Source organism: Xenopus laevis, chromosome 7S (genome assembly GCF_017654675.1).
Source record: "Xenopus laevis strain J_2021 chromosome 7S, Xenopus_laevis_v10.1, whole genome shotgun sequence".
NCBI classification, from domain to species: Eukaryota; Metazoa; Chordata; class Amphibia; order Anura; family Pipidae; genus Xenopus; species Xenopus laevis.
In genome coordinates this window covers 35412969-35439532 of record NC_054384.1, presented here as the reverse complement: position 1 = coordinate 35439532, position 26564 = coordinate 35412969, and the positions used below count along the sequence as shown (strand labels likewise).

The 26564-nt window shown below is 37.6% G+C and overlaps 1 protein-coding gene across 4 annotated transcripts in view; it reads left to right on the top strand.

Annotated features, from left to right (window-relative positions):
• The window catches only part of LOC108697217 (cadherin-23), a 599373-nt gene that overhangs the window by 269856 nt on the left and 302953 nt on the right, over positions 1-26564 (top strand). For all 4 annotated transcript variants that reach the window (XM_041571124.1, XM_041571128.1, XM_041571125.1 and 1 more), the window contains 2 exons: positions 1844-1972; positions 18439-18517. In XM_041571124.1, the coding sequence (XP_041427058.1) occupies positions 1844-1972; positions 18439-18517 (208 nt within the window). The remainder of the gene's footprint in view (positions 1-1843; positions 1973-18438; positions 18518-26564) is intronic.

Genomic DNA, 26564 nt, shown 5'->3' with positions numbered 1-26564 from the left:
TTTTTGGCATCAAACTGCGACTTTTAAACCGAATGAACTGCTCTTACTGAGAACACATAAGTGTAGTTGTTGCAGTCTCTTTAGAGGACCTTATCACCAAATAAAGAAATCATTTTATGTGAATATAAATACAAAGCTCTTTAACTCCGCGCTTTAGAAATGGTACATGCGTTTTTATTAAGAAGCTGCTGTGTGACCACGGGGACAGCCATTTAAGATAAAATTTGGACTATATCTATATGGCCAAAGTTTAGCAGAAAGAAATAGTGAGATTTATGGCTTTAGTTAAACAGGAAGACAAACAGGGGTCAAATATAATTTATGACAGCCTACAGAACTATAAGGGGCCAATTCACTAACTTCGAGTGAAGGATTCGAAGTAAAAAAACTTCGAATTTCGAAGTGTTTTTTGGGCTACTTCGACCATCGAATGGGCTACTACGACCTTCGACTACGACTTCGAATCGAACTATTCGAACTAAAAATCGTTTGACCATTCGACCATTCGATAGTCGAAGTACTGTCTCTTTAAGAAAAAACTTCGACCCCCTAGTTCGCCATCTAAAAGCTACCGAACTCAATGTTAGCCTATGGGGAAGGTCCCCATAGGCTTTCCTAAGTTTTTTTGATCGAAGGATATTCCTTCGATCGTTGGATTAAAATCCTTCGAATCGTTCGAATCGTTATTGAAACTGAAGTTTTTTGAAAGAGACTTCGATTATCGAACGGTCGAATATTCAAACTATTTTACTTCAAATCAAATTCAAAGTCGTAGTATCCTATTCGATGGTCGAAGTATCCAAAAAATTACTTCTAATTTCGAATTTATTTACATAATTAATTCCCTCGAATTCACTTCGACCCTTGATAAATCTGCCCCTAAAAGTATTTTTATTTTGTCGTATTCCTAGAGATCTACCAGAGAAATAGCTCAGAGAATCTTTTCTACATTGATTTAGTTCAACTAGTGTTTTGTGCTCTCTACGTATTACCCTTAGGCAGTGTGTAGTTCGACATGCAGCTAAACCTCCCCACAATCCAATAAAGAGACTGAGTGTGGAGTCTGTAGATTTTACTGGATAGGCAAGTGGAATAGAGTAGAGTAGAGGTGAAACTTCAACAAATAACAGAAGATAAAATAAATATGTCTGCAATGAACAGTAATATAAATGTGTAGAAGTACACAATTGCAACATAAAGCACATTAGCTGGCACAAAATATGTCTACAGCAGTGTCTCTGGGGGTGCTGGCAGCTGTGGAGGTGGCTTAATGTAACTTTAAGTCCATATGCTTGCCAGCGATGCTACCATACAAAACTGTGTGCTTCTTCTACAGCATGGACTATAAAATCGAGTCTTAGCTCCCACAAGGCACTGTGTTGTGACATCAGGAGTATGGTAGCCTGATTAGCTCAAGTGCACTCATGTTGTTAGCCTTATGGAGGTGCTGGATAGATCCCTGAAATGGCCAGCAGAGAGAGTTCACCACAAGTGAGCAATGAAATGTAGCAACATGATGACAGCTTGTGCTGGAGACATGACAACTAGTTTCACACAAAATTATGGGACATATTTATGAAAGAGAGAAACTAGAGTACACCATAGTCTGCCAGAGTGATATTCTGATGCTTCAATTGCATAGGATTTTTAGAGACATATTTATCAAACTCTGGAAGCAAAATGGAACCACACAACAAATTGTGCACTCACAAAGTTTTTTATGTTTACAATTCATAATCCAGTACCCACACAGTGTTTTAGAATACAGTTAGGTGTATTTTATGTAGCACCTACTATTCTTTCATTTATCTGATGTTTTCTTACTCTCTTTTTTATTTTATAGGATCAAGACAAGACCAAACCCCTGTCAACTTTGGCTAACCTGGCAATAACAATTACTGACATACAAGACATGGACCCAATATTTAACAACTTGCCTTATAGCACAAACATCTATGAAAATTCACCTCCAGTAAGTGTTTTGTGGCCAAAGCAGCCAAAGCTTTTGTGGCTCCTGGTCTGTGCCTTTTACAAACATTGATATCTAAATTCTCCTGACATTAGTATTAGTGTGTATCAGGTAAGCGCCAACTCCAGGTAGAGACAGTCACTATATCACAACACTTAACGGATTCACTCGAACACGATTTCAAATTAAAATTACGTTGCTTTATTCATACCTTTAAAATTTGTATGCTAAGGTACAGTGCATGATGGTCACCACTGACGCGTTTCATGCCCTATGGCACTTCCACTCTGAGGAAGTGCCATAGGGCATGAAACGCGTCAGTGGTGACCATCATGCACTGTACCTTAGCATACAAATTTTAAAGGTATGAATAAAGCAACGTAATTTTAATTTGAAATCGTGTTCGAGTGAATCCGTTAAGTGTTGTGATATAGAAGAGAGTTCTCAGGCCAGGAACCCGGATTCAGAGACATGTGATGTCTGGAACCAATCAGAGATCCCACACACTGAAGTAAAAGTTTGTTCAGAGACAGTCACTATGTATGCATGTGTATATACAGTACATAGTAAAATAGAGGGGGAAGTTTTGCCTCTCCAATTTGCCTTAAAGTGATACTGACACTAAAAAATGAATTTTAGCATATGAATGTACATTAAATGTTACCTAGAGGTCATGGTGATCATTTTTTGCTGAGAGGTTTGTTTTTGTATATAATTGTTAGTTGAAGTTCCTAAGCCTGACTCTCTGACACTCTGACTTTGCCAACCTGACTGTCCCATCTCAGCCTGTTAGTTACAGTTTCTAATGCTAACGGACTCCTGCTGCACAATTATGGCAGCCCCCTCATACAGGAACATGGGGGATCAGACAGGTAATGTAAAAGCATCATGCAAATACTTTATGGCAAAGTTAGAAGTAGCTTGCAAAGCCAGTATTATAATAGATGTAAAAAAAAGTTTAATTTCAGGTGTCAGTATCTCTTTAAGGGGGGAAAAATTCTGACCAGTCACTGAGTCATCTTTGTACTAATGATAACTTGGCATTGAATGACTTCATGTTGGACTTCATCAATGAGCCAATTCTTTCCTCACTCTGATGGGATTTTTAAACCTACCCAATAAACATCTGCCTGATTTTTGGCCAGATAACAGTCAAGGGGGCCCTCAGAGAGCCCCATACATGGGACAATAAGCTGCCCACACTGTCAGTGGCTGTTATTGTCCCATGTATGGCTGTTATTGGCCCATGTATGTCCAGATCCTCCTGCAAGGTTTAGATGAATTGGTCTGCATAGATTTGTGTCATCAGTAAACACTGGTACATAGCTTTCAATTTGAATAACAAGCGTAGCTCACCAAATGTTTTTAGCAGCTTGTCCTATGGGTTATCCTGCGCTGATATCCCAAACTTTGACTGCAATTTTCTTTATTGGGGTGTGTATTCACTCCCCAATAAAGAAAATTGTAGTCAAAGTTTACTGCCTTGGATTTGTCCTACACAACATATTTTTTTTACACATTGCTTTCAATGCCTTCCCCCCTCATTAATGAACACATTAAATAATAAGTGGGCCCAACACAGAACCCTGTGGCACCTTGCTAAGGTATTGACTACCACCCTCTGTGTACTCATTAACCTTTTTAAGTATTGGAATTATATCAGCTTTCCTCCAATCCATAAATACCATAGGAAAGTGGGTCTAAGAAAATCAGAATAAGTGGCCTGGCTAAAAACTAAACTAATTTCAAGTTGGGGATCTTATATCACCCTGAAAGAAAAAGCCCTGGAGCTATAAGCGCAGGGGCTGCAAGACAAGGGATCTGAATGACCAGGAGCCAGATTGCACTGGTTTATGTTTAGAGATTGGCAGAATCAGAGAAAGATATGATTTGGTGAGATAACAATGAGTTAAGGCAGAGGAAATTTGGGCTGGGGTGGAGATAGAGAGGTATGTGATGTCAGGGGAAGAAGCAGTTCACTTTCTTATCTTCTGAGCAGGTAGAAACATAACACCCACCCTCCCCATTTTTGCATATTTTTCAAAAATGTCAGGAGTTTTCTTCTTTATGTCATCATATTACCTATTAATGGTAATGTGGATGTTTTCCTGAATTAACTGTTACTGTATATTGTGTTTTTGGTATCTTTATGCTTTATCTTTCAAGTGAGAGTCAACATTGCTGGGATCTCACCAAAATAAAAATGAAAACAATTTGAATTTATGCAGAAGCATTGGAGTTAGTGTGCCTTTTGTTTCTATTTTTGTTTATACTGGATCAAAGCTCTTTTTTTGCAGCAGAGCTAACATTGAGCACCTCTTATCGATATAAAAGAATTATAAAAGTTCTAGCGGAGAAAAGTTTTGACATTTTGTACCGAGAGTCAACATTGTATTAATTTATGTTAATTCCAAATGCTTGATCCAGGAAATGTTTCCAATTGCCATTGGGGTCAGGAAGGAATTTTTTTCCCTCCTGAGGCAGAATTGCACTGGCAAGGTCCTCTGGTAGGTAGGACCTTGCCAGATTACTGCACAGGTAAATTCAGAAAAAGTAGAAAGGAGGTTCTCTCCTGTGACTGCATGGTGGGTTGATTGATACAGAGGCTACAACATCTTGTGATAGTTGACAGCCTGCTTGGATTTTCTATCATTGAGGCACTGCAGTATTAGGACTGTCAGCAGGCTGTTGAAATTCTCTCATGGTGGAAGATGCAGCTCCTGCAGGCAGGGAAGGGGAGTTTGGAGCCATCATTTCTGTAGGTAGAGGCAGCCTAATACTCAGTGGTGGATATAATATCATAGTGCTGATCTCAAGTCTTCAGTGAGGAACGGCAGAGCACAGTAGCCTTCTCTTATGGAATTCTGGCTTTAGCATATTTCCTTGGGTTAGAATGGCAAGGTTATTTGATAAAATTTGAATAAATGCTGTGGCCATTTTATACCATCTCTATCTCCTGGTGTTTTATTAAGGTATGTTCAGTGGGATGGCACATGGTGAAGGTTCAATTGAGGAATCCCGTTGTCATGCTTATAGAATTTTTCATACAGTCCATTTCCTTGAGTTTCTTGCAGTTTAGTGACCTTTGTTTTTGTATCTGTTCACTAGTCAGCTGTTCTTGCTTCATTTTCTTTTGTATGTGCCATGTTGCACCCTCTTTATCTGTAGCAAACAGCATGACATTAATGTTGTATCAGTGTAGCTGTTGAGCATACCCAATCTAGTGTGTATATATTACCCAATAAAGTCCTTCTTACGTAGGATTATTGCATCAAATTTTAATTTCCTCCCTCAAGTATCAGATTGTCAAGCTTGTCATTGGTGAAGAGCTGATAGAATGTGAAAAGGATGTATAAACTGCAGCAAATCACTGCAAACTGATAACTACCAGCTTATTGACTCGGGCTGAGAAGTGAGAAATAGGATTTTCAGCTTGTAGATCTACCACTGAAGCTTTGCAGAAGCCCTAATTCCACTCCTTATGGAATTTCCAGCAGCAACGCTAGGTAGTGATATTTTTTTTGTAAAACCTTTCATCTTTTCTATATTTTTAATATTTCCTGATAGTTCAGCACCCACTGTCTTCACTTTAAGTTTGAATCTATGCTTTACATTATATTAAACATAACAAAGAGGTCCTTGAGCACAGAGCACCATGAATAAGGTAATCCCAAGGAACAAATATAGACTAGCATGTTTTCTATTTTCTATTTGTATACATCAAATTCCTTATTTTTGGGATTTACCCTAATCCTACATTTTTCACACAGGATTTGGCCGAATATGACCTTGGGTAATAAGCTTTTCACATTTAAAATAAGCTTATATAACCCAAAGAAGGGAAGGGTGGCACATAGGATTTTTCTTCAAACCACAGTTGCTGAACAGCAGATCATTGTTACCTTGCTCCTTTTTTGAGAGAGTTCAGAAGGTGTTGAACTGTACCTTAAGAGACCAATGTAAAGCAATGAAATAAATGGGTTCCAAAAATTGATGCAAAACCCATGTAAATGATGATGATGATACTCACAGGAGATAGATTATTAGACTTTCTGAGCAGTAGAGGAAGTTTAGTTCCACTACACTTAAAAGTGTCCTTGTCCTGAAAACATTTCTTCCCCTAACCTGCAATTTGTTGTAGATCATAAGCTTTCAGCTGGATATTAAAGATGCTTTGTAATTCAGTTTATCAGTTTTCAGAAAGATCAACCATATATTTTCTCCTTTTGAGTATCAGAAACTTTCCTTGGAACTCCAATATACTGTAGGCTGTTTGAAGTGTAATATGCAGTTTCTGTAACATAGTGGTATGTCACACTGGCCAATATGGGAACCCTGAAGCTATTACAATCTTTTGCGCAAATATACCTAAGAGCAGGGAGTACCTTTAGAACCTTTTGGACGCATCAACTGTATCCATTTTGTGGTAGTAAATAAGCTTACAAGAAGAGTTTCACCAAAAGTAGAAGAAAACATTGTTCCTCCAATTAATATATGTTTATCCCATATTAAAAATTGTAATCATTTAAAGGACCCTATAAATTAGTAATCACTAAACATATAACAAATTACCAACTATGTAAGATGCAGACCCAACTGGTACTCAATACTCACATGTGTTTCTTAAGAACTAAAAAGGCCTTCCCAAGAACTTAGAGGTGCTATTATAACATGAGATGCTTGGCTGCTTGACTTTTTTTCTAGCAGAAGCTGGGGATGAGTAAGTCGGGCTGTCAGTCAGTAGTGATGTCCTAGATATTTTAATTTGTCTTCACCTTCACATGTCAGCTGTAACTGAAAATTGTATATGTTCAAGATTGATTTACCATTGAACAACTGAAAAACTTGCTTTGCTTGGCCTTTATTAGCATTTAGCTTTAATAAACCACCTGTCCCAATCCCCTCTGAATGTGTAGTCTACTGCAGAGCACATAAAGGTAAAAATACATACGCACAGAAAGCTAAAAATACTATCTTGAGACAAACATCTGTCTTGTTGCATTTAAGTAAATGTAATGTTTCAACTTACATACAAATTCAACTTAAGAACAAACCTACAGACCCTATCTCATACATAACCCGGGGACTGCCTGTATATACAGATGAAGCCACTTGTGTGTGTATGTCTGTGTCTTTAAAGTACTAAAGTGCTAAAGTTTTCCCAAATAACAATATTCTGTCTGTTGTGCATATAAATCTGGTGTGTGGGGACACCTGAAAGCGTGTTAGGTTGAGATTTGAGAAAAATGCCTAATTGCTTTTAAGATACACCTGAAAACCATATATCTATCTATCTATCTATCTATCTATCTACTTATCTATATCTATCTATCTATCTATCTATCTATCTATCTCTATATATATATATATAGATATATATATATATATATATAGATATAGATATATATATATATATATATATATATATATTATATATATATATATATATATATATATATATATATATATATCTAGATATATATAGATATATATATATATATATATATACAGTTTATGAAATGGAACACTTTCTAATTGGACCAATGTTGTTAGTGGAGTACTGCAGGACTCTGTACTTGGTACTTTTATTTTCAATTTGTTTATTAAAGGGGATCCATCACCCAAAAAAATTATTCCAAATCCTATTTTTTCATGTTAGTCAAGCAAAATGAACTTTAATTACACTGTATAAATTATTTGAATCTTGTTTCCATCAGTCTGGTAACTTATAATTATAACAAGCAGACAGGAGCCATTTTGTGCACACTGTTATTAAGACAAGCCTTGCATCAGCTCAGAATCTTGTTTATGCACCAGAATGGGGGACCCAATGTCCATCCCCATGCACTGGTTACACAATTAAATAGTTAAGAGAACTGGGGGAATGTAGGGAGAGCAGTGACATCTAGGAAGTGCTGCATGGAAAGTGAAAGTAATATATGATTGACAGCTGATATTTTTAAATGAGTTTAACAACTATGAACACTTTAATAAAAAAAAAAAAGAAATTGGATTTCATATTTAATTTGAAAGGGACTTTAATTATACAGATTCTTGTGTCTGGGTGTCGGGTCCACTTTAATGACCTTGGAAGTGGGCATTGAAAATAAAATTTCTATTTTGGCATGTTGCCACTTTGTAGAGTGATTTGACTAGATTGTAAAACTGGGCTGCAAACGAAAGCATTACTAAACTGGTTAGAGGGATGGAAAACTTACATTATGAGGTGTAGGCTGTCAAGGTTGGGGTTGTTTTCTTTGGAGAAAAGACACTTGGAGGCAGATATAAATTCGAATTTCAAGCTATTTTTTGTGCACTTCGACTGGGGAATATCGAAATGTATCATGTACTGTCTACTTTGACCATTCGCCATCTAAAACCTGCTGAATTGTTGTTGTAGCCTATGGGGGACCTCCTAGAACCTATTTGGAGTTAATTGACGGACTTTGAAAAATCAGAAAAAATTTTGTGAAAAATCGAATTTGATCGAATGCGCTATTCCTTTGATTTGTACTATTCGAATTAGACTGAATACTGAACTATACGATTGAAAACAGACCTATTCGACCAAAAAAACTTAGACTTAATTTTGGTTGGTCTTTTTGAATTCGAATTTCGAAGTTTTTTGACCCTTGATAAATATGCCCCTTAACGTGATACTGACACTAAAAAATTTATCTATTTTTATCTATGTTAAAAGTCACCTTTAGGTCATGTTGATAGTTTTTTGCTGATTGTTCTGCTTTTGTGAGTAATTGTAAATTGAAGTTCCTAAACCTGACTGTTTTGCCAATCTGACTGTCCCTTTGGAGTTTCTAATGCTAACAGACTTTTGCTGCACAGATATGGCAGCCCCCTCATAGAGGAACAGAGTAGTAAGAAAGGTAATGTAAAAGCATCAGTAAAATACTTTTATGGTAAAATTATAAATAGAATTCAAAGATAATGTTATGATAGATAATAAAAAAGGTTATTTTCTGATGTCAGTATCTCTTTAAGATGGAAAATGATTCCACTTCACACTTCTATAAGTACATTAGGGGACAATTAGCAGGGAACCGTTTTCCCATAAAGAGGATCACCATACCAGGGGCCACTGCTTTAGAGTAGAGGAAACAAACTTGCATTCGATGCAGCGTATGTGGTTCTTCACAGTGAGGGCAGTGAGGTTGTGGAATGCACTGCTGGATGATGTTGTGATGGCTGATTCTATTAATGTTTTTAAGAGGGGGTTTGGATGTTTTCTTGGACAAGCATATTATCATATGACATAGGATATTGTGACACTGTAATCTACAATTAGTATAGATTTTGGTATGTGCAGCTAATTTGAGTGTATGGACGGTCATTATTAGTGATGGGCGAATTTATTCGCCAGGCGCGAATTCGCTCCGAATTTGCGCGATTCGCCGCCAGTGAATAAATTCGCAAAACGCCCGCGAAAATTCGCGAAACGCCCGCGAAAATTCGCGGAAAAAATTCGCCGGCGTCAAAATTTTTTTCGAAAAAACTGACACAGTTTCGCTAATTTTTCGCCGTTTCGCGAATTTCGCGCGAAATTCGCAAATTTTTCGGCGAAGCAAAACGGCGCAAATTCGCCCATCACTAGTCATTATGATTGTATATATATATATATATATGAATTCTGGGTTTTCTTTGGAGGGCTTGAACTTGTTTGATTTTGGTCTTTTTTTTCAACCCAACTTACGTGTGTGTGTATTCATGGAACTATAGCTGATACAGCAATGCTATATATGTAACCTTACCTACTGTTATCAAAGCATGGCAATGAATCCTTTACCAATAAACAACAGTTTTTTTAGGCTGCACATTTAGCCATACATTAAACTAAGGTACAGCACTCAAGTTGCATCTTAAGAATGAATCAATTTCCTAAATTGATGAACACAATAAAGACTGGGAGCCTTGGCCATGCTTAGTCATACACCAAAGTGCTGATGACGTAGACTTAAAAATGGGGCTATATAAACCCTTTTTATTGAGTTCAATGATTACGGTTTGTGCAAAGCATAATTTTTGCCTGGCAGATATTTAAATTGCTAGTGCAAAGGTCACCCCCTGCATTAAGATACACTGCCTTTTAAAAGAAAATAATCTCCAAATATATTCTCTTTTCTTTCCTAAGGGTGATTTGCAATGAAAAGTATTCATGTTGTGTACAAAATAACAGCAAAGGATTACCTAAAATATGCCATAGAGTATTATAGTATCAATGTTAAAATATCTGTAAATAAAAATACATATTGGCATATAGCTTTTTTGTTCTTTTACTATGTAGTAGATATGACTACTAATTACAAAATGACCGTGGGAGCCATTTAACAGGCTCATTTTAACCAGCATATCAAACACTTGGGTCACTTCTATTGTACAAAATTGTACCCCAGATCGCTCATTAGTTGATATTGTGCTAAAGTTTTACTTGTGATGAGGCTTTCAAACAAATTATGCTTAATATATCATTAAAGGCAACTAAAGGTAACTTTTCTTTTACATAAGTATTATATTTATACTAAACCCAGTGCTTGGCTTTATTCTTTGCAATGACAGTTGACTGTAATGGTTTTTCGATGTACTTCTGGGAGCATTCAGCACAACAGTGAAAGCACTTGGAATCCCATCATTCTTCCCTCTAGGTGGGAATTGATGCTTTTGCTTCCAGTGCCCTGCAGTTATATAAAGATACTTTATCTGATGTCCCCCAGTGTGATCACTTAATAAGAACCTGTCTGCCATTTCACTTGGTGGGCCTTCTTACTTTCTCATGAATGCATCCTTACAGGTTCTAAAATCACTGATATAATCTTCTCTAAACCAGTGACCACAACAGTCATCTAAATGCCTGCCACTTTCTCCGTGTTGATTGACTTATGTCACCGTAAATTGCCTTTATATGTTAACATGTGAACAGTAACATTGAGTGCAGCCTGATGCTTAATGGTGCCTGCACCATTCAGTGAAAATGGCAATGTGAAATGTAAGTGGTCAAAGCCTATGATGCACATGATAACTAGTAAATATTATTATTTTCTGACTTATAAAATTATATTGCAGATATGGCACCTGTTATCCAGAATGCTCGGAACCTGGTGTTTTCCAAAAAGGGGTCTTTCTGTAATTTGGATCTCCATACCTTAACTCTACTAAAAAAAAATCATCGAAACATTAATTTTACCCAGTAGGATTAATTACATTTAACATTTAATTATATCAAGGTTCTGTTACAGAGGAAAAGGGAAATAATTTTTAAAAATCTGAATTATTTGATTAAAATGTAGTTTATGGGAGATGGTCTTCCTGTTTCCGTATAATGGATCCCATAAGGGTCAGACATGCTTCAGGGGCCCCCTGCCCCAACCTCAAATTTTGGGCGGGGTCTCAGCCGCAACCCCTCTCCGTCCCCCTTACTTTTTCCTGTACGCGGCTGCGACTTTGGCCTGGAAGGGGGGTCGGGAACAGCGACAATAGTTGGTCTGGGCCAGCAGGTTTTCTGGTGTCCAGCTGGCCCAGTCAGACCCTGCCTGTATATACCAAAATGCTACATGCTAATTGCAAGTAACTTAACTTTAAGAGGCACATTTATCAAAGGTCGAATTTCGAATTCATGTGCGTTTTTTAAAACTCCCCTAAACTCCCATAAATTCGAAAATCTACCAATCAAAATTTATTAAAAAAAAAAATCACATTTTTTAAACTCAGATAAATGAAATTCGATTTGAATTTAAAAAACTTGATTAGAGTTTTTTCTCTGAAAACTTGAATGTCAGGAAGGCTGCAAACAACTCAAAATTGATGCCTGGACTTATTGGAAACTTTAATACTTTGATAAAATTGCAGATTAATGATTGTTTGCCTGAGCTTAAATTCACAGGGGAAACGTTGCAAAAGGATTATAATATAATGTAATATAATTTAGATAAAACAGGCATATAGGTATAGTTTTGCAGTCCATACAGTGCATTTATATAAGCTTATATAATATTTTGCATATTAACTCATGTTGAATTAATTATGTTTGTTTATAAAGCATTTTCCTGAAAACCCAATCTTCTGGTGTCTACTCTATATCAAAGGATAAATACACACACACCTATTATTTACCTTATTTCTTTTTGGTATTTTCGTAGCTTTGCACTGTATAAAACATCAACAAGCTCCCAGACATTCTAGTTCTGTGTTGCCCTTAAAACATTAGCTTGTTAGTGTCATTTAATGTATGTTCCTAATCTGATACAATTCACTTGAGCTTCATGATAATGTATATGTCTCTGAAAGATGGATTATTCTTCTTGTTTCCCCTGGCTACTTTCCTCTGTTTATTATTTTCAACCTAATGGAAGTTGTTCTGCTGCTGATCAGAAAAATAAGAATGAGTTGTCAGATTGCCATCTCAGGGGAAACTGTTTAAATATAATCTATAGTTTTCTATATATATTCATCTTACTATAGTGTGACCTCTTTCAAATTTGAGCAAACACTATATGGTACAATCATACGTCATATTTTTTCTTTTCTAGTTCTTTAAAATGTATAGTGCCGTTGTCTAAAACTTATCATTCTGAGCCACTCTTCTGTGTTTGACAGGCGACTAGAGCACTGTCAGATAGAGCGACACCGTCGCCCAGTCATTTAAAAGGAGAAATAGTCTCCTTTGCCAATGAAGGATTTGGAGTTCCTATCTCTTCTACCAGAACAGTGAGTTATAGGCCAATGAATTTGTTAGAGCTGAACTCTGAATCTTGATTACTTCTTTCTTGCTTTATATTTTATTTTATTTCCAATTTTTTGTTGCATACATCCCCTTTTGCAATAATTACCTTTCTTGGTTGTATGAAAGCTTTGGGAAAGCCTTCACACAGGTGATTTACATTGCCTTTGGTAAATGCAAGACCCAGCAGCTCTACGTTATTCAAAGGTCAGTGACCAAGGATTTATGGCTCATCCTTCATCATCAACAGGTGTACACTGTGCCGTGAAGCTTACCGTGACAATCCTAGTTGTGAGAATGAAAGCAAGTGCGCAGTTAATAATGTAGCCTTCCTGAGAACAATGGGTCATTGTTGAAATGAGTCCTTTAAGTACTTTGCATTACTGTATGTCTGTTATTATTTGTATGATTCTAAACATCACCAGGAGTGTAATGCTGAACTGCTGAACTCCAAAACACAAAAATGCATACGAATATACATACATATATACATAATTTTCTTACTAAATTTGCACTTTGCATATTGGGCAATGTTTACAAATAAGCCTTTAGGACTATTAGATCTTACAGGGCCACTGCTCTTCATCCTTTTTTCCTGAGCAATTCCAGTGTTATGGTGGCCTTGAGTCTGGCATAATTGTCCTGAAAGATCACCCATGCTTCAGTTTTTAGGAAAATGGAACAGGTTCTTGTTCAGTATTTGCCTGTATTCTACAAAATCTACAATTCTATTTTAATAAGATGCCCTACTATGAATAGCAATGGCACAGCTTGAAACTATCAACACCTTACGTGACTTTAAATATGAGTTTGGCTTGGTCTTTTTTGAAGGGTGGCTCAAAAGAACCATGTAAATAGAGATAGAGCTTGTTAGCCAAAGTTAAAGCAATATGTCTTGCAAATTATTTTAGTTAAATCTAACACTACCCCCATTTCAAAAAGCACATTGCCTACAGTATGCAGTAAGTACTTCTTTGTAGACATCCTTCTGAGGGACATTTTTTCATCAACAGACACTAGACTTCTTATAAAAATAGATGGTAGCTCTGTTATCAGCGATTGAGCAGTTCCCAGAAAGATTCTATCTTGAGAAGTATGGCATAATCTCTTTATTCAAATATTCTCTTATGTGGCAATTCCCTATTCTCTAAGATACAGTATACGAGAAGCATGTGATGGAATTCATTATATACTATGTATACTCTTTTCATACACTGTATGTTCATGGATGTTGGAATCAATGCGACTACCTACCTATATGATGTATTGGTACACTTATATAAAACATTTATGACCTTAGAAACTGCTTTCTCTTTTGGACCAGAGACCTTTGGCAACTCCTTTAAAACAACAGTAACACCAAACAAATGAAAGTGTTTTACTGTTCCTGTAAGGGCACAGAGGGATCCACCCTCCTGTCCTTCCCCATCTGAATGACAAACAAATTAGGGGGCAACAGAGGATGCAGTCTGGCCTGTGCCTCCTGATGCACCTCAAGACAGACTTTGTTATTCAGCAAAGACATTTTTCCAGGCAGTAGTACTGCTCGAAAGAGAACTAAGGGGCATGTTCTGGCACTCCTTCATGCTCTTACACTTCTGCCTGGAGGAAATGTAAATGTAAGTTTAAAACTTTTGAAATAAAAAATAGGAGCATTGCAGATTAGCTTTTGTTATTCAGTATTACTTAAGGGCCTGAATATTTTCATGGCATGGTATGAGACTGTAAAATGCTCAATATTTATCTCAAACCTCCAGAATATAGTATAGTAGTGATGGGCGAATCTGACCCATTTCACAAAATTGCGAAATTTTGCTGAAATCCATTGACGTCTATGGGTAACAAAACTTTTTTGACGAAAACAATTTTTTTCCACCCATTAGATACAGGGTTTATACGGGTGTAATTTTTGCGGCGAAACTTGACTAAAAATTTTGCTCATCACTACCTGTAAGTTTATGTTGTATTGGGGTGCATAAATTCCCACCCATTGACATCAGCGAGTGTTATTATTATTATTATTATTATTATTAACATGTTTATAAAAGCATAATTATCTGCTGTGTACAATAGAAGGGTGTATAAATGCCAGGAATTTTCCCTTTTTTCTGCTGTGCATGTCATATTAAAAATTAATTTATATTTGTAACCCTTTCTGTTACTTGTGGCATACTGATGTTCCACTAGGCAGATGATGATATACGTATATCTCTATATCAAAGAGAGCTGAAGCAACTTCTGCTCCCTGTCTCTCATTATATATGCAGATTCCAGTCCTGACATTTTCTGTACCACACCAAAATAAATGAATTTTTTGCAGCCCTTGGTACAGTTTAGAAAACATTGCAATAATAGCTCATTTCAGTTCTGTTACAGCCACAAGCTGTACAGTTAAATGGAATAAATACAGAATTGCAGCTCTTTCTGTTATTTTCTACTGGTTCCTCTACTTAATCTCTGCTGAAATACTCAACTGTATAGATTTAGAATATCTTTATAGTCACATAGTGGCACTCATTTTATTTACAGTCAAGAAACCATGCACTTATTAAGTCTCTGCTGCATAAAAATTAGACACTAGATCATGGTGCCTGAGGTACAAATATTATAGATAGAATGACTTGCCAAAGGCCACAAACATTCAAAACTAGACTTCACTGTGCCAGAATCAGAGCTTGATCACAGTAATAGATCCGATGAAATCAGTTACCTAATAACTTATTGTTGATCCACTTTGTAAGAAAAGCTAAAGAGGGTGCTGCTATTCTAAAAACAGCACAGGAGCAAGTTGTGAGAAAGCTTACACCTTGGTGTAATTTAGCTGGCACTTAAGCTTGTATCGGTGTATCTAGGCTAGGCTAGCAGAGCACTGGTTACATTTGACCCTCTCTCCACAGGATGGGCATTTGCTACATGAAAGGAAGAAGGAATGGTGTTGTGAAACTACACCTCACTTGTGCTGTGTGACTAAATTAAATAATTGGACTCCAGAAGGTTCTTTAACACAACAAATAGCAACAGGCTTTATTATCTTAAAGTGCAAATAGGGTTTTATACTCACATTCCTTTGAGGTTTTTACATACATGTCAGGTAATATCACAGCAATCTAGAGCCAGCACTTTGTGACATCCCTATGGAGATAGGGTACCAGATGGATAGCTGCACCCTCTTGATCTCTGTACGTTAACCTGGATCCCCACATGTTGGATCAGGGAAAATATTTATTCCTTTTGGGCTGTGATCCCTAGACTACAGGCCATTCTTGCCTGAGAGGAGAGCTATCCCCTTGCTATCCCTCTTAGTTGGAGCCAGGCTACTCTTGCTCACTAGAAAGTGCTTTACAGAGAATTACTATGTCCTGACAACACCTCATTGAGGGGGTCCATGTATCCCTGGCTTCACCAAGTGCCTCACCACTCTTGGGACCTTCCCTTTACTGAGGCATACGCTCCAGGCTCCCATTGCATCCACTCCCTCCTGGAGTGGCATGGGAAAGAGAAAGCCCCACCCTCTGCCCAGCACTACGCTGAAGTGTGGCTGAAACTTATGAGCCTCTGGGCTTACACTGTACACATGCTAATAAGCAAATGTAGATACAAGGGCTTTTGCCCAGCAACCATAGAACATGGAAGTGTAGGCATTTAAAGACATAAGGCAGTGTTAACCCTATGGGTCACTTCAGATGAAAGACTAGTGATGAGTGAATCTGTCCAGTTTTGCGTCTCAAAAATGACATATGCATTTGCTCTACATCTTTTTATTGTTGTGCGTCTTTTTTGTTTTGTCATGCAAAGTGAAACAAGCTGCGTGGCAATTTTCTTGACAAAGTTTCCCAACACACTTGGATATAAGAGGGAGCAGGAGTGGTACTATTGAACCAGATACTCTTCCCATAAGGGTCAATGGCCCAGACATAACCGTTTTGTTCTGTCTTTCATACTGTTTCACGGTCTTTCTAATGGACTGTTGAATATATCAATATATTCTGTACTGTAATAATAATAATATGCTTTCTTAAAATATTTCATTGTTCGACTTTTTGCTTTCATAACTTACCTGAATGTACGTGTCTGGAATCCGCACCTGAATGTGGCAAAACAAATAATAACTAAATTTTATCTCTATATACGGTTCTGACATTGAAAAATTGAAGCAGCGACAAAATAATGTTTGATTTACAACTTAGTTGAATATATGATACGTACTGATGATAGAATTGGAGGTTTGCTGATATTATGGTATATATGAACCTGCTATTTATATGCTTAACGTCTGTAATTCTTGATGTCACTTAACTGTACAATTGTTACGTATTGTATTACACATTTGTTTAATAAACAAAACTTGATTACAAAATAATATATGCTTTAGGTTAGTTTAAGTTATTGTGAGGCTATGTTAACAACCAGTGCATTTTACTTATCATTTTAATTCGGTTTGTAACGTAAGCATATGGTAAACTTCATATTCTGGCCCAGAGTCAGTTCAGTGAGCAAAAGGTTTATCATGTGAAAACTCATGGATGAGATTAAATTTGAGATGCAATTCAATTCAGAAAAACTTATCTCACAGTTTATCACATGAAAACTCTATTGAAGTCTATGGGAAAAGACTGGAACTGCATTAGAAGGAATGCTTCCTTAAATTGAATCTCTGGCCCTTTAAATGCATAACAGCAGACATTTTGTACCTTTACAGATTTTAAAACAACCATTTACTCGGGCTGGAAACAAATATTTATTGTTCTTATTTTCAGCACAGCTACTATGCTACAAACTGGCATGTCTGTTGGATAATTCATTTAAATTTACTGTCTGTGCAGTCACTTTGCCTCCAGTTGAGGTGGTGGGTTCAAGGCATGTACCCTGCTCATTATTTAATAAAATTTCCTCTTTTGTCTTGAATTATAGTAAAGTTACACTATTTAAATAGTAGGGGTGCGGAGGGGACCCTGGATATTAGTCCTGGGCCCCCAAGTCCGACCCTGCCCAGAACAGAGCTGCACTTCCACGTGGTAATTTGGTTCACTGCTCCACCATCAATTGTATACAGTTTATACTATACTAAACTGTACTGTTTAGACAAAATAGAGGATATGCACAGGGCTCAGTTGCTATGTCGCATGACCCTTGTTCAACAATTACATACTGTATAATCATAAGCAATTCAGTATGTTAAAGGAAAACTATACCCCCCAAACAATGTAGGTCTCTATAAAAAGATATGGCATACAACAGCTCATATGTAAAACCCTGCTTCATGTAAATAAACCATTTTCATAATAATATACTTTTCTAGTAGTATGTGCCATTGGGTAATCATAAATAGAAAATTGTCATTTTAAAAAATAAGGGCCGCCCCCTGGGATCGTAGGATTCACTGTAGTCACAAACATACCATCAAACCATACTTGTTAGGTCACAGGAGCCAATTAACAGACAGAGTTGTGTCTTTTGCTTCAACACTTCTTCCTGTTACAGTTAAAGTTGAAGTATGGTGATCTCTGAGGCAGCACAGAGACCATCACGAAATGGTGGCTCAAGGCAAGAGATGTAGAAGGGCAAGATTTACTTTTAATATATATTCCAGTTTGGTAAGATTCTTTAATATGCCACTTAATATGATATGAATTATCTGTTGCTTAAGTATTCAATTTGGGGGTATAGTTTTCCTTTAACTGATTTCTGATACTGACCATGACTGATAAAATCCATATAAGTCTGTATATTTTTTTTACAGGGAACAACAGTGCGAATGATAACTGCTATTGACCAAGACAAAGGGCGTCCCAGAGGAATTGGCTACACTATAGTTTCTGGTAAGTTATCAAAGCTTAGGGAACATTTGCTAATAGCTAATAGCTGAAAAAACTGTGGTATTGTAGTGCCTTCCTGAGTGATTGTATAATTGATGGATAATTAAATGTTACTAGGCAACGATGATGATCAGAATATGTATGTCTTGCTTTATGTTTCTCCTTCAAGGTACAAGTCATAGAAATAGAGCCTACAACCATTTTGCTACAATCAGAACAATACTCATAATCAGAATAAATACTCTAATACTTAGGGTTCCATTTGAAAACAAATTCAATAGAGGAGCTAACATTTTTATGGCAGAAGGTCAAATACACTTATGTATTACAGCACGCAAAATGAGTAGCCACCCATACAATAAGTCACACTGCAAGTCTTCAAATGTTTTGAAGATTCAATTTGTCCCTGTAACTTGAAGCAGTATTTGCTTATCCCTTTTTTTGTACTTCTGGTTCTGAACTTTGAAATAATGTAGCAGAAGTCACCTACCATCCAGCCAAGATTCCACTTCGACAATGCCTTGCATGCTTCTTGAATCTATTTATCAGCCAGCTTTTAATGTATATTGGAAAATGGGTGCATTTGGCACACCCACAAATTGCTCATCAGTTTTATGGAAAATTATAAATATAAGGATGCCAATTAACTGGGATCCATACCCAACTATAGGTCTATGTCCAAGTTCCTTGGTGGGTTATAAATTACTGTTTTTCTGGTTTCTGACCTCTGGCCTGATCATATGCGGTATATATATTTCTCAAAGAGTGAAGTTAGAGAACACCACAGTCCGCTAGAGTGAAATACCGCCTCTCTCCATTAATTTCTATGGGATTTTTAAAGGCATATTTATCAAAGGGTGAAATACTCCTTTAAAAATCCCATAGAAATTTATGGAAAGTGGTGGCATTTCACTCTAGAGTACTGTGGTGTCCTCTAACTTCACTTTTTAGTAAATATACCCCTATAACTCTTGAAATGTAATTATATTTTGCTTTTGCTTAACCCTTTGGATACCTTGCTATTGGACTTCTGTATTTTCCCAGTACCTGCTTACTCCTGAAGGCCTTGTGGCCCTGACAGATGTTGCTTAGAATTACCTTTACATTTTATTGGGCAAAATGTTATTTTTGACTTTATATAGCTAGCACTATCCTAATACACCAAATATGACATATTTATTATTTATTATTTTACTGATAAAAAAAATTAGTTTGTATAGTTTTTGGCAGTGCAAGATTTGAAATGATTAAATGATTAGCATGGTTTGAACACACGCAAAATATATTGCATTAGTGGTATATTAGATTAACTCTATAACAATTGTGATAAATGGGCGACATTTCAGTGCTGTACATAAGGCACATGAGGTTTTTATGCAAACTGACATCTATATGAGAAGGGAAGACTAGACTATACTGCTTAAGGTTGCTGTTAAAGGGAAATAGGATTAGAACATTTTTAATTATAGATTTCCTTTAATCCCCTATCTGCCTAAGAGAGAATTGGCAAACTCTCTGGTGCCAAAGGTGTTAAGAAGTTTGCTAAGAAGTTTTGCTATCTGAATAACAAATGTGGTTTACTTATAGAACCTACCTATCAAAAACCTAATCAGGAAGTCTTCCTCCCAGGTTTCTGTCTTGCTATGCATTTCATATGATCTTTCTAAACATATTCATATTGCTCATTCACACCCTGATGTAGCTGCCTGCCTGACAAGCAAGCCTTAATCCTGACCAGTGGGTGCAGCTCAGCAGGGCCAGCTATCATGGGAAGGAATCATGCAGAACACATCTAAGGAAACAGTGATTAGTCTGTTTTTTTAGTTTGAGCACAGCAGGTCTCTATTTACACTTACATTTTTAGGTAGGAGGAAAAATTTTGAGGAGGTATTTACCAAACAGCTGCAGAACATCTCCTGTGGGAACTGCTGGGAAAGTTAATTGCAAGTTTTGCAGAGGATGTGGCAGAAATCTGTGGTGTTACTCTATGATAATGTTTCAGAATAAGCAATCATGTATGCATTATTTATTGCAGGATTGTATTTCCCCAGAATTCCAACTTACAGATGCAGCCACTTTGGTTTGTCTGTTTGACACAGAATAACTAAACACAGATATCCCATTTATCTCATTTAACACAGAAAACTGAGTCACAACATCCCATCTAATTAAAGCATTCACCATTGTTCACAATGGTGCTTTGGTATGCTAATGGAAAGGTTAAATGCATTAAATGAGTTAAGATGACTTTAGATAACGCAGTTTCTTCAATTAACCATGAGTCATGACGCATTTATCTCACAAATCCAAGTGGCTTCATCTGTAGGTTGCCTTTTCCTTTACTGGTAGCTTCAGTTTTACAGACTAGTGTTCACAACATTCTTATGTTTTTATTCCATCCACTTTGTCCCTTCTCCTTTTATTAACAAATATATATATGAATGTGATTACAATCTTTTTACTGATGTCATCTGTTTTTTACATGTAGCCCATCCGTGGTGGGCCGAGACCTATGGAAATAGTGTGACTTGCTGACAGTGTACCCAGGTTACCCTTAGGCTGTGTGCAACTGCCTGCAACTCTAAGCAGTGTGTATTGGCCCCTTTAAACCCCCTATCCTCAGGTGGATCCTGGGTGTCTCCCGGTACACAGATCAAGCAGGCTGAAAATAACAGCAGTCCAGTCCAAGAACTTATTTATTGAATGGTGCAGAAATCTTGATCATAGCTTTCAGGCAATAGCATCTTCAAAGACATCTTCAAAGACATTCATTGCAAGTAATAGAAATCCTTCAAACTCGCTATATCACTGTCAGCGCTCAGACCCTCTCCTATACACACATCCCCAATGTGGGATCCAGGAAGAGAGCCCTGAGTACATGTGTGTTCTCCCTTTAAACTTTTAAGCTGTCACCTACTGGGCAACATCTTGAACTACAATGGACCCAGGAAAAGAGACATAGCTGCATAGGTGTATCAAAGGACCACTTAGGTGTCCATATACAAGGGAGTAAAATATCTAACCCTCAGGGTCTCTACATACAGAAAACATTGTAATTATCAGAAGCAATAATCTAGCAAGTTAAAGAGAGGGGATTTTATATCAATTATTGAAGGCAAAAAAATAAAGGTTGGCTTGTTCCTATGCTACAATAAGCTTATTTTGCTTTAGCTTAATCGTCATTTTTTAAACCTGCTATCTGTATCACACTGGATTCTGTTGGTTTATGTTGTCCTGGAGTAAAACACCATGGAGCCCTGTTGCACAAAATTTCTCTAAGAAAGATAGAGGTATGCATGTTGACCTCTTTGGTACAGCAGCAACAATCCCTGCTTCTGTCAATCAATAGGGGCAAGCATATCTCAATTCTGAACCACAATTCCAATCACTCTAAGCAAGTGATTCCCAAACAGTGAAGCTAGCCCTGTAGGCCCAGAGTGGGAGAAGCATCAGCAATGCTAAATAAAATGAAATTTTACAGTAAGTTAGTGCCAAATGTATGTGTACTAAGGGGGTTATTTATTAAAACTCAAATTTTTTTCTCTTTATTCTAAAAAGAAAAATTTGACCTAACTCACTAGCTAAGACTCATTCACAGGGTCACTGCTCCCTGACTGATCACTAGAGGTACAGAGTACAGAGTCAGCAACCAAATGCCAAAGAGAAAGATTCATCCCTAATCAGACACTTTGTTAAAGTGTGGCAGAAAGTGGTCAAAGGCCAGCAGGCCATTAACTGAAATATGTAAATTAAGTAACTAGATACATGGACATCTGCCCAGTAACTAGGGAAACAAGGATATGTAGGGATTTAAAGCCATAGGGACTTATTATACCTATATACATGCTTTACATTTCTACTGAGACAAAGTTACTCCTCAGTCCACAAATAATGTTAAACAATTTCGCTACTGCCTTACATGAATGTACAGCTAGGTTTTTAATCTCTGCTCTATGTTTTTAATGTGTTTTGCTCTGATAATCTAATATATGATGGGCCTGTTCTCTTTTTGTGTATAATGCATTGTTTTAATATGGGATATACTAGGTAGGTACTCTGTAAGGCCAATAAAACCAGGAGCTTCGTGAGGTCAAGGCTTTGTTGTAAGTAGAGACACTATAATTATTCCCCTCAAGTAATCTACAAAACATTTTGGCAGATTTATGAAGAAAGTCTTGAGCCTAAGTGACTTTACCTTCTCATCATTCATATCTAGACTAAGCAAATGACTTATTCTGTAATAAGGTACACTCTACTAAGATATTCTATTTGGGAAGCTTTCTAGGTTAATAAAGATTAATTAGCAGTTATCCTAATACATTATGGAAGTTATAAAGCATGAAATATAATGTAATAGGTTCTAGTCTATATATATGTTATTGACCACATAAGCATTAAAGGGGATACTTAAAATAATGATCGGGCATTCTTTTAGGGCGGTCACATTTTCTAATAATAAAAATAATGTAAAATGAGAACAGAACACTGAAAATAGTCAGAAAAAGCCAGGCATTTTCCAATTGATTGTGTTTTATATAAAATACATACCAGAGAATTCTTCTTGGTAAAGGCTGCAGTCCCAAAATATTGGAGATTTATTCAAGTCTGTATCTGCTGTGATATGTGATAATGATATGTTGTATTATACATTTTATATATAATTTATGCATGGTACTGCAGATACTGTATGTGGCAATTAAAATCTCTACTAGGTATGCAGACTTGTGTAGGCTTCTTTAGACGAAAACTTGAGTATTTGCCAGAGAATGCTAAAAATGACACCAATGATGCATTTACATTAAGGCACCACCTAATGCACTTTTGCGGATAGGCCATTAAAGAAAAACATATAACTAGCATACGCAGTACATATTTTTGTACTAATTATATATACAATTTTTTTGCCGGCACAGTCCTTTTATATGTATTTTTTTTATATATAATAAAATATAATGTAAGAAAATATCATTTATTCAGCGTTAGTTATGTACACATCGCTGTACAGCAGGACAAGACAAAAGAGTAGTTTTTGACGCCGGCGTCCATTTTTGACGCCGGCGCCCGTTTTTGGCGCCGGCGTCCGTTTTTTAGAAAAAATATTTTTTGAAGCCGGAGAATTTTTGCCGCAAATTTTCGCGGGCGATTCGCGAATTTATTCGCTGGCGGCGAAACGCGCAAATTCGCGCCTGGCGAATAAATTCGCCCATCACTACAAAAGAGGTTCCTGCCATATAGAAAATACAATCTAAATGATAGAGTTCTAAATGGTCCTAATCCCCCCCTTAGGCAATTAAAATAGTAAAAGATGGCTTTATGTTTCCTAAATGGTTTCTTAAATGGACTTAAAACTTCGAGCAGAAGAGACAATGCTATGCTTATTATCCTGGCATAAGCCATGTATTTATGTGCTTTGCTGTATTAGGCTAAGGCTGTACAGGTTGCTCTTTATAGTGAAATCATTATTTGGGCAGAACACCTGTTCTACACCCTCATCTTTACTTCTTAGGGCTCTTACACATGAGCGTTTTTACCTGCGCTCCCCTGCGTTCCGTTTTTCGGCGTTCAGCCGCAGGGGAGCGCAGGAATAGACGCATTTAATTATTTCAAATGGGGCTGTACTCACACAGGCGCATGTAGGCGCCGAACGCAGGTTGAGACGCAACATGCTGCATTTTTCCTGCGTTCTGCGCCTACATGCGCCTGTGTGAGTACAGCCCCATTTGAAAAAATTAAATGCGTCTATTCCTGCGCTCCCCTGCGGCTGAACGCCGAAAAACGGAACACAGGGGAGCGCAGGTAAAAACGCTCATGTGTAAGAGCCCTTTTACTTAAAGTACTCTTCCAAGCAGGACTGACTTATTAAGGTCTTAGCCCATCTCTCCCTTATCAAAGCAGCAGCCATTGAGCAGCTCATTAGATGCTTCTCAGTAGAGCTTTTTTGAGACCAGAAGTGGCAAGATGTGCTAAAGTGAAACTTGTTTAGTTCCAGAAACAACAGAATCCATAGATCTTCTTCTTCTTCTTCCAAAAAGGATGTTAAGCCATGCCTTATTCATGCAGCTCATGTTGAAAATGATTATATACTGTCCCTTTAACAATTTATTTTTGTGCGGGAATGATTCATTACAACACAACAAATAAACGTCCAAACCTTACCCACAATATGCGATAGGCAGAAATTGGATATATACATGTGTAAACCTTTAAAATTGTGCAAATAAATTAACAGTTCACAAAGTTAAGTTCACAGTTCAGGAATGTAGGGGTGTCTGGAATGTAGTGGGAGTACAGGCAGTGAGTTGAGGAGTCTGATAGCTTGCGGAAAAAAGCTTTCGCGCAGCCTGGTTGTTCGGGCTTTAATACTGCGAAAGCGTCTGCCGGATGGGAGCAGCGTGAACAGTCCGTGTGAGGGGTGTGTGGAGTCCAGTGCAATGCAGGAGGCCTTTCTTACACAGTGCTTGTGGAAGATGTTCTGCAGTGATGGAAGAGCCGCTCCAATGATGTTGCCAGCTGCTCTGACAGTCCGCTGTAGACTTTTCCGGTCAGCAGAGCTGGCACTACTGTACCAGATGGAGATGCAGCTCGTCAGGACGCTCTCTATGGTGCCCCTGTAGAACACTGTGAGGGTGGGAGGTGGAAGGCTGGCCCGTTTCAGTCGTCTTAGGAAGTGAAGACGCTGCTGAGCCTTTTTGGTGATAAAGGCGGTGTTGGTGGTCCAGGTGAGGTCATCAGAGATGTGGACTCCCAGGAATTTGGTGTTCTTTACTGTCTCTACTGTGGAGCCGTTGATGTTGAGTGGTGTGTGAGCAGGGAGAGTTCTCCTGAAGTCGACGATCATCTCTTTCGTTTTATCCACATTCAGTGACAGGTTGTTCTCACTGCACCAGACTGCCAGCTGCTGAACCTCATCTCTGTACACCGACTCGTCGTTGTGGTTGATGAGCCCCACCACAGTCGTGTCATCGGCGAACTTGATGATGTGGTTTGAGCTGTGTCTAGCTATGCAGTCATGTGTCAGCAATGTGTACAACAACGGGCTGAGAACACATCCTTGAGGAGCTCCTGTGCTCAATCTGATGGTGCTGGAAACCTTGTCGCCGATACAAACAGACTGAGGCCTCTCTGACAGAAAGTCCAAGATCACAAAGAGGTACTCAATCACAGCTCTCTTAGTTTCCCACTCAGCTTTTGAGGGATGATGGTATTGAATGCTGAGCTAAAGTCTATAAATAGCATTCTCACATAACTGTCTTTCTTGTCCAGATGAGTTAGTGAAAGGTGGAGTACAGAAGATATGGCATCCTCAGTTGACCTGTTTGGCCAATATGCAAATTGTAGTGGGTCCAGTGAGCGGGGGAGGGTGCTCTTGATGTGTGCCATCACAAGTCTCTCGAAGCATTTCATGATGACCGGGGTTAATGCAACAGGGCGGTAGTCATTCAGGCAGGTTACTGAAGATTTCTTTGGCACTGGAATGATGGTGGTGGACTTGAAGCAACATTGTACACTATTTCTCTCCCAGTGAGGTCCTTCTATCTTAAACCGGTTTCTGCTATCATATTTAAGCTTGCCATTTGATTATTTTTCAATTGAAATGGCGATTTACATTCTGCAGGAACTCTCTGTAAAGTTAATGTTTCTTTTTCCCTCTATGCTGTTGTTGACTTGTATAGTATGAACTGAAGGAAAGCTTTGTACGAGTCAAGGGTTTGCAAGGTGGAACTCAAGGTTAAGTAAGAGAAATGGCCCTAGTTGCTGATGGGATATTTATGCACTGAAAATTGCATCCATTGCAAATTCCATGAACCACGTCAAGTTACCTAGATTCATTTCAGTGGAGTGTAGCCCTGACTGAGCAGGTTTGAATTAATGAATTATCCTCACCTGTGTACAGAACACTGCAGACCAGTCTCATGAAAGTCACTGGTTCCTTAGCACTGTACGAACAACAGTCCAACTACCCACACATTTGAAATTGTTTAGGCAACAGAAACTTATATTAGAAATCCTGTACAAATAAGGTGCAATTTCAAGATATGTACATTTTTGA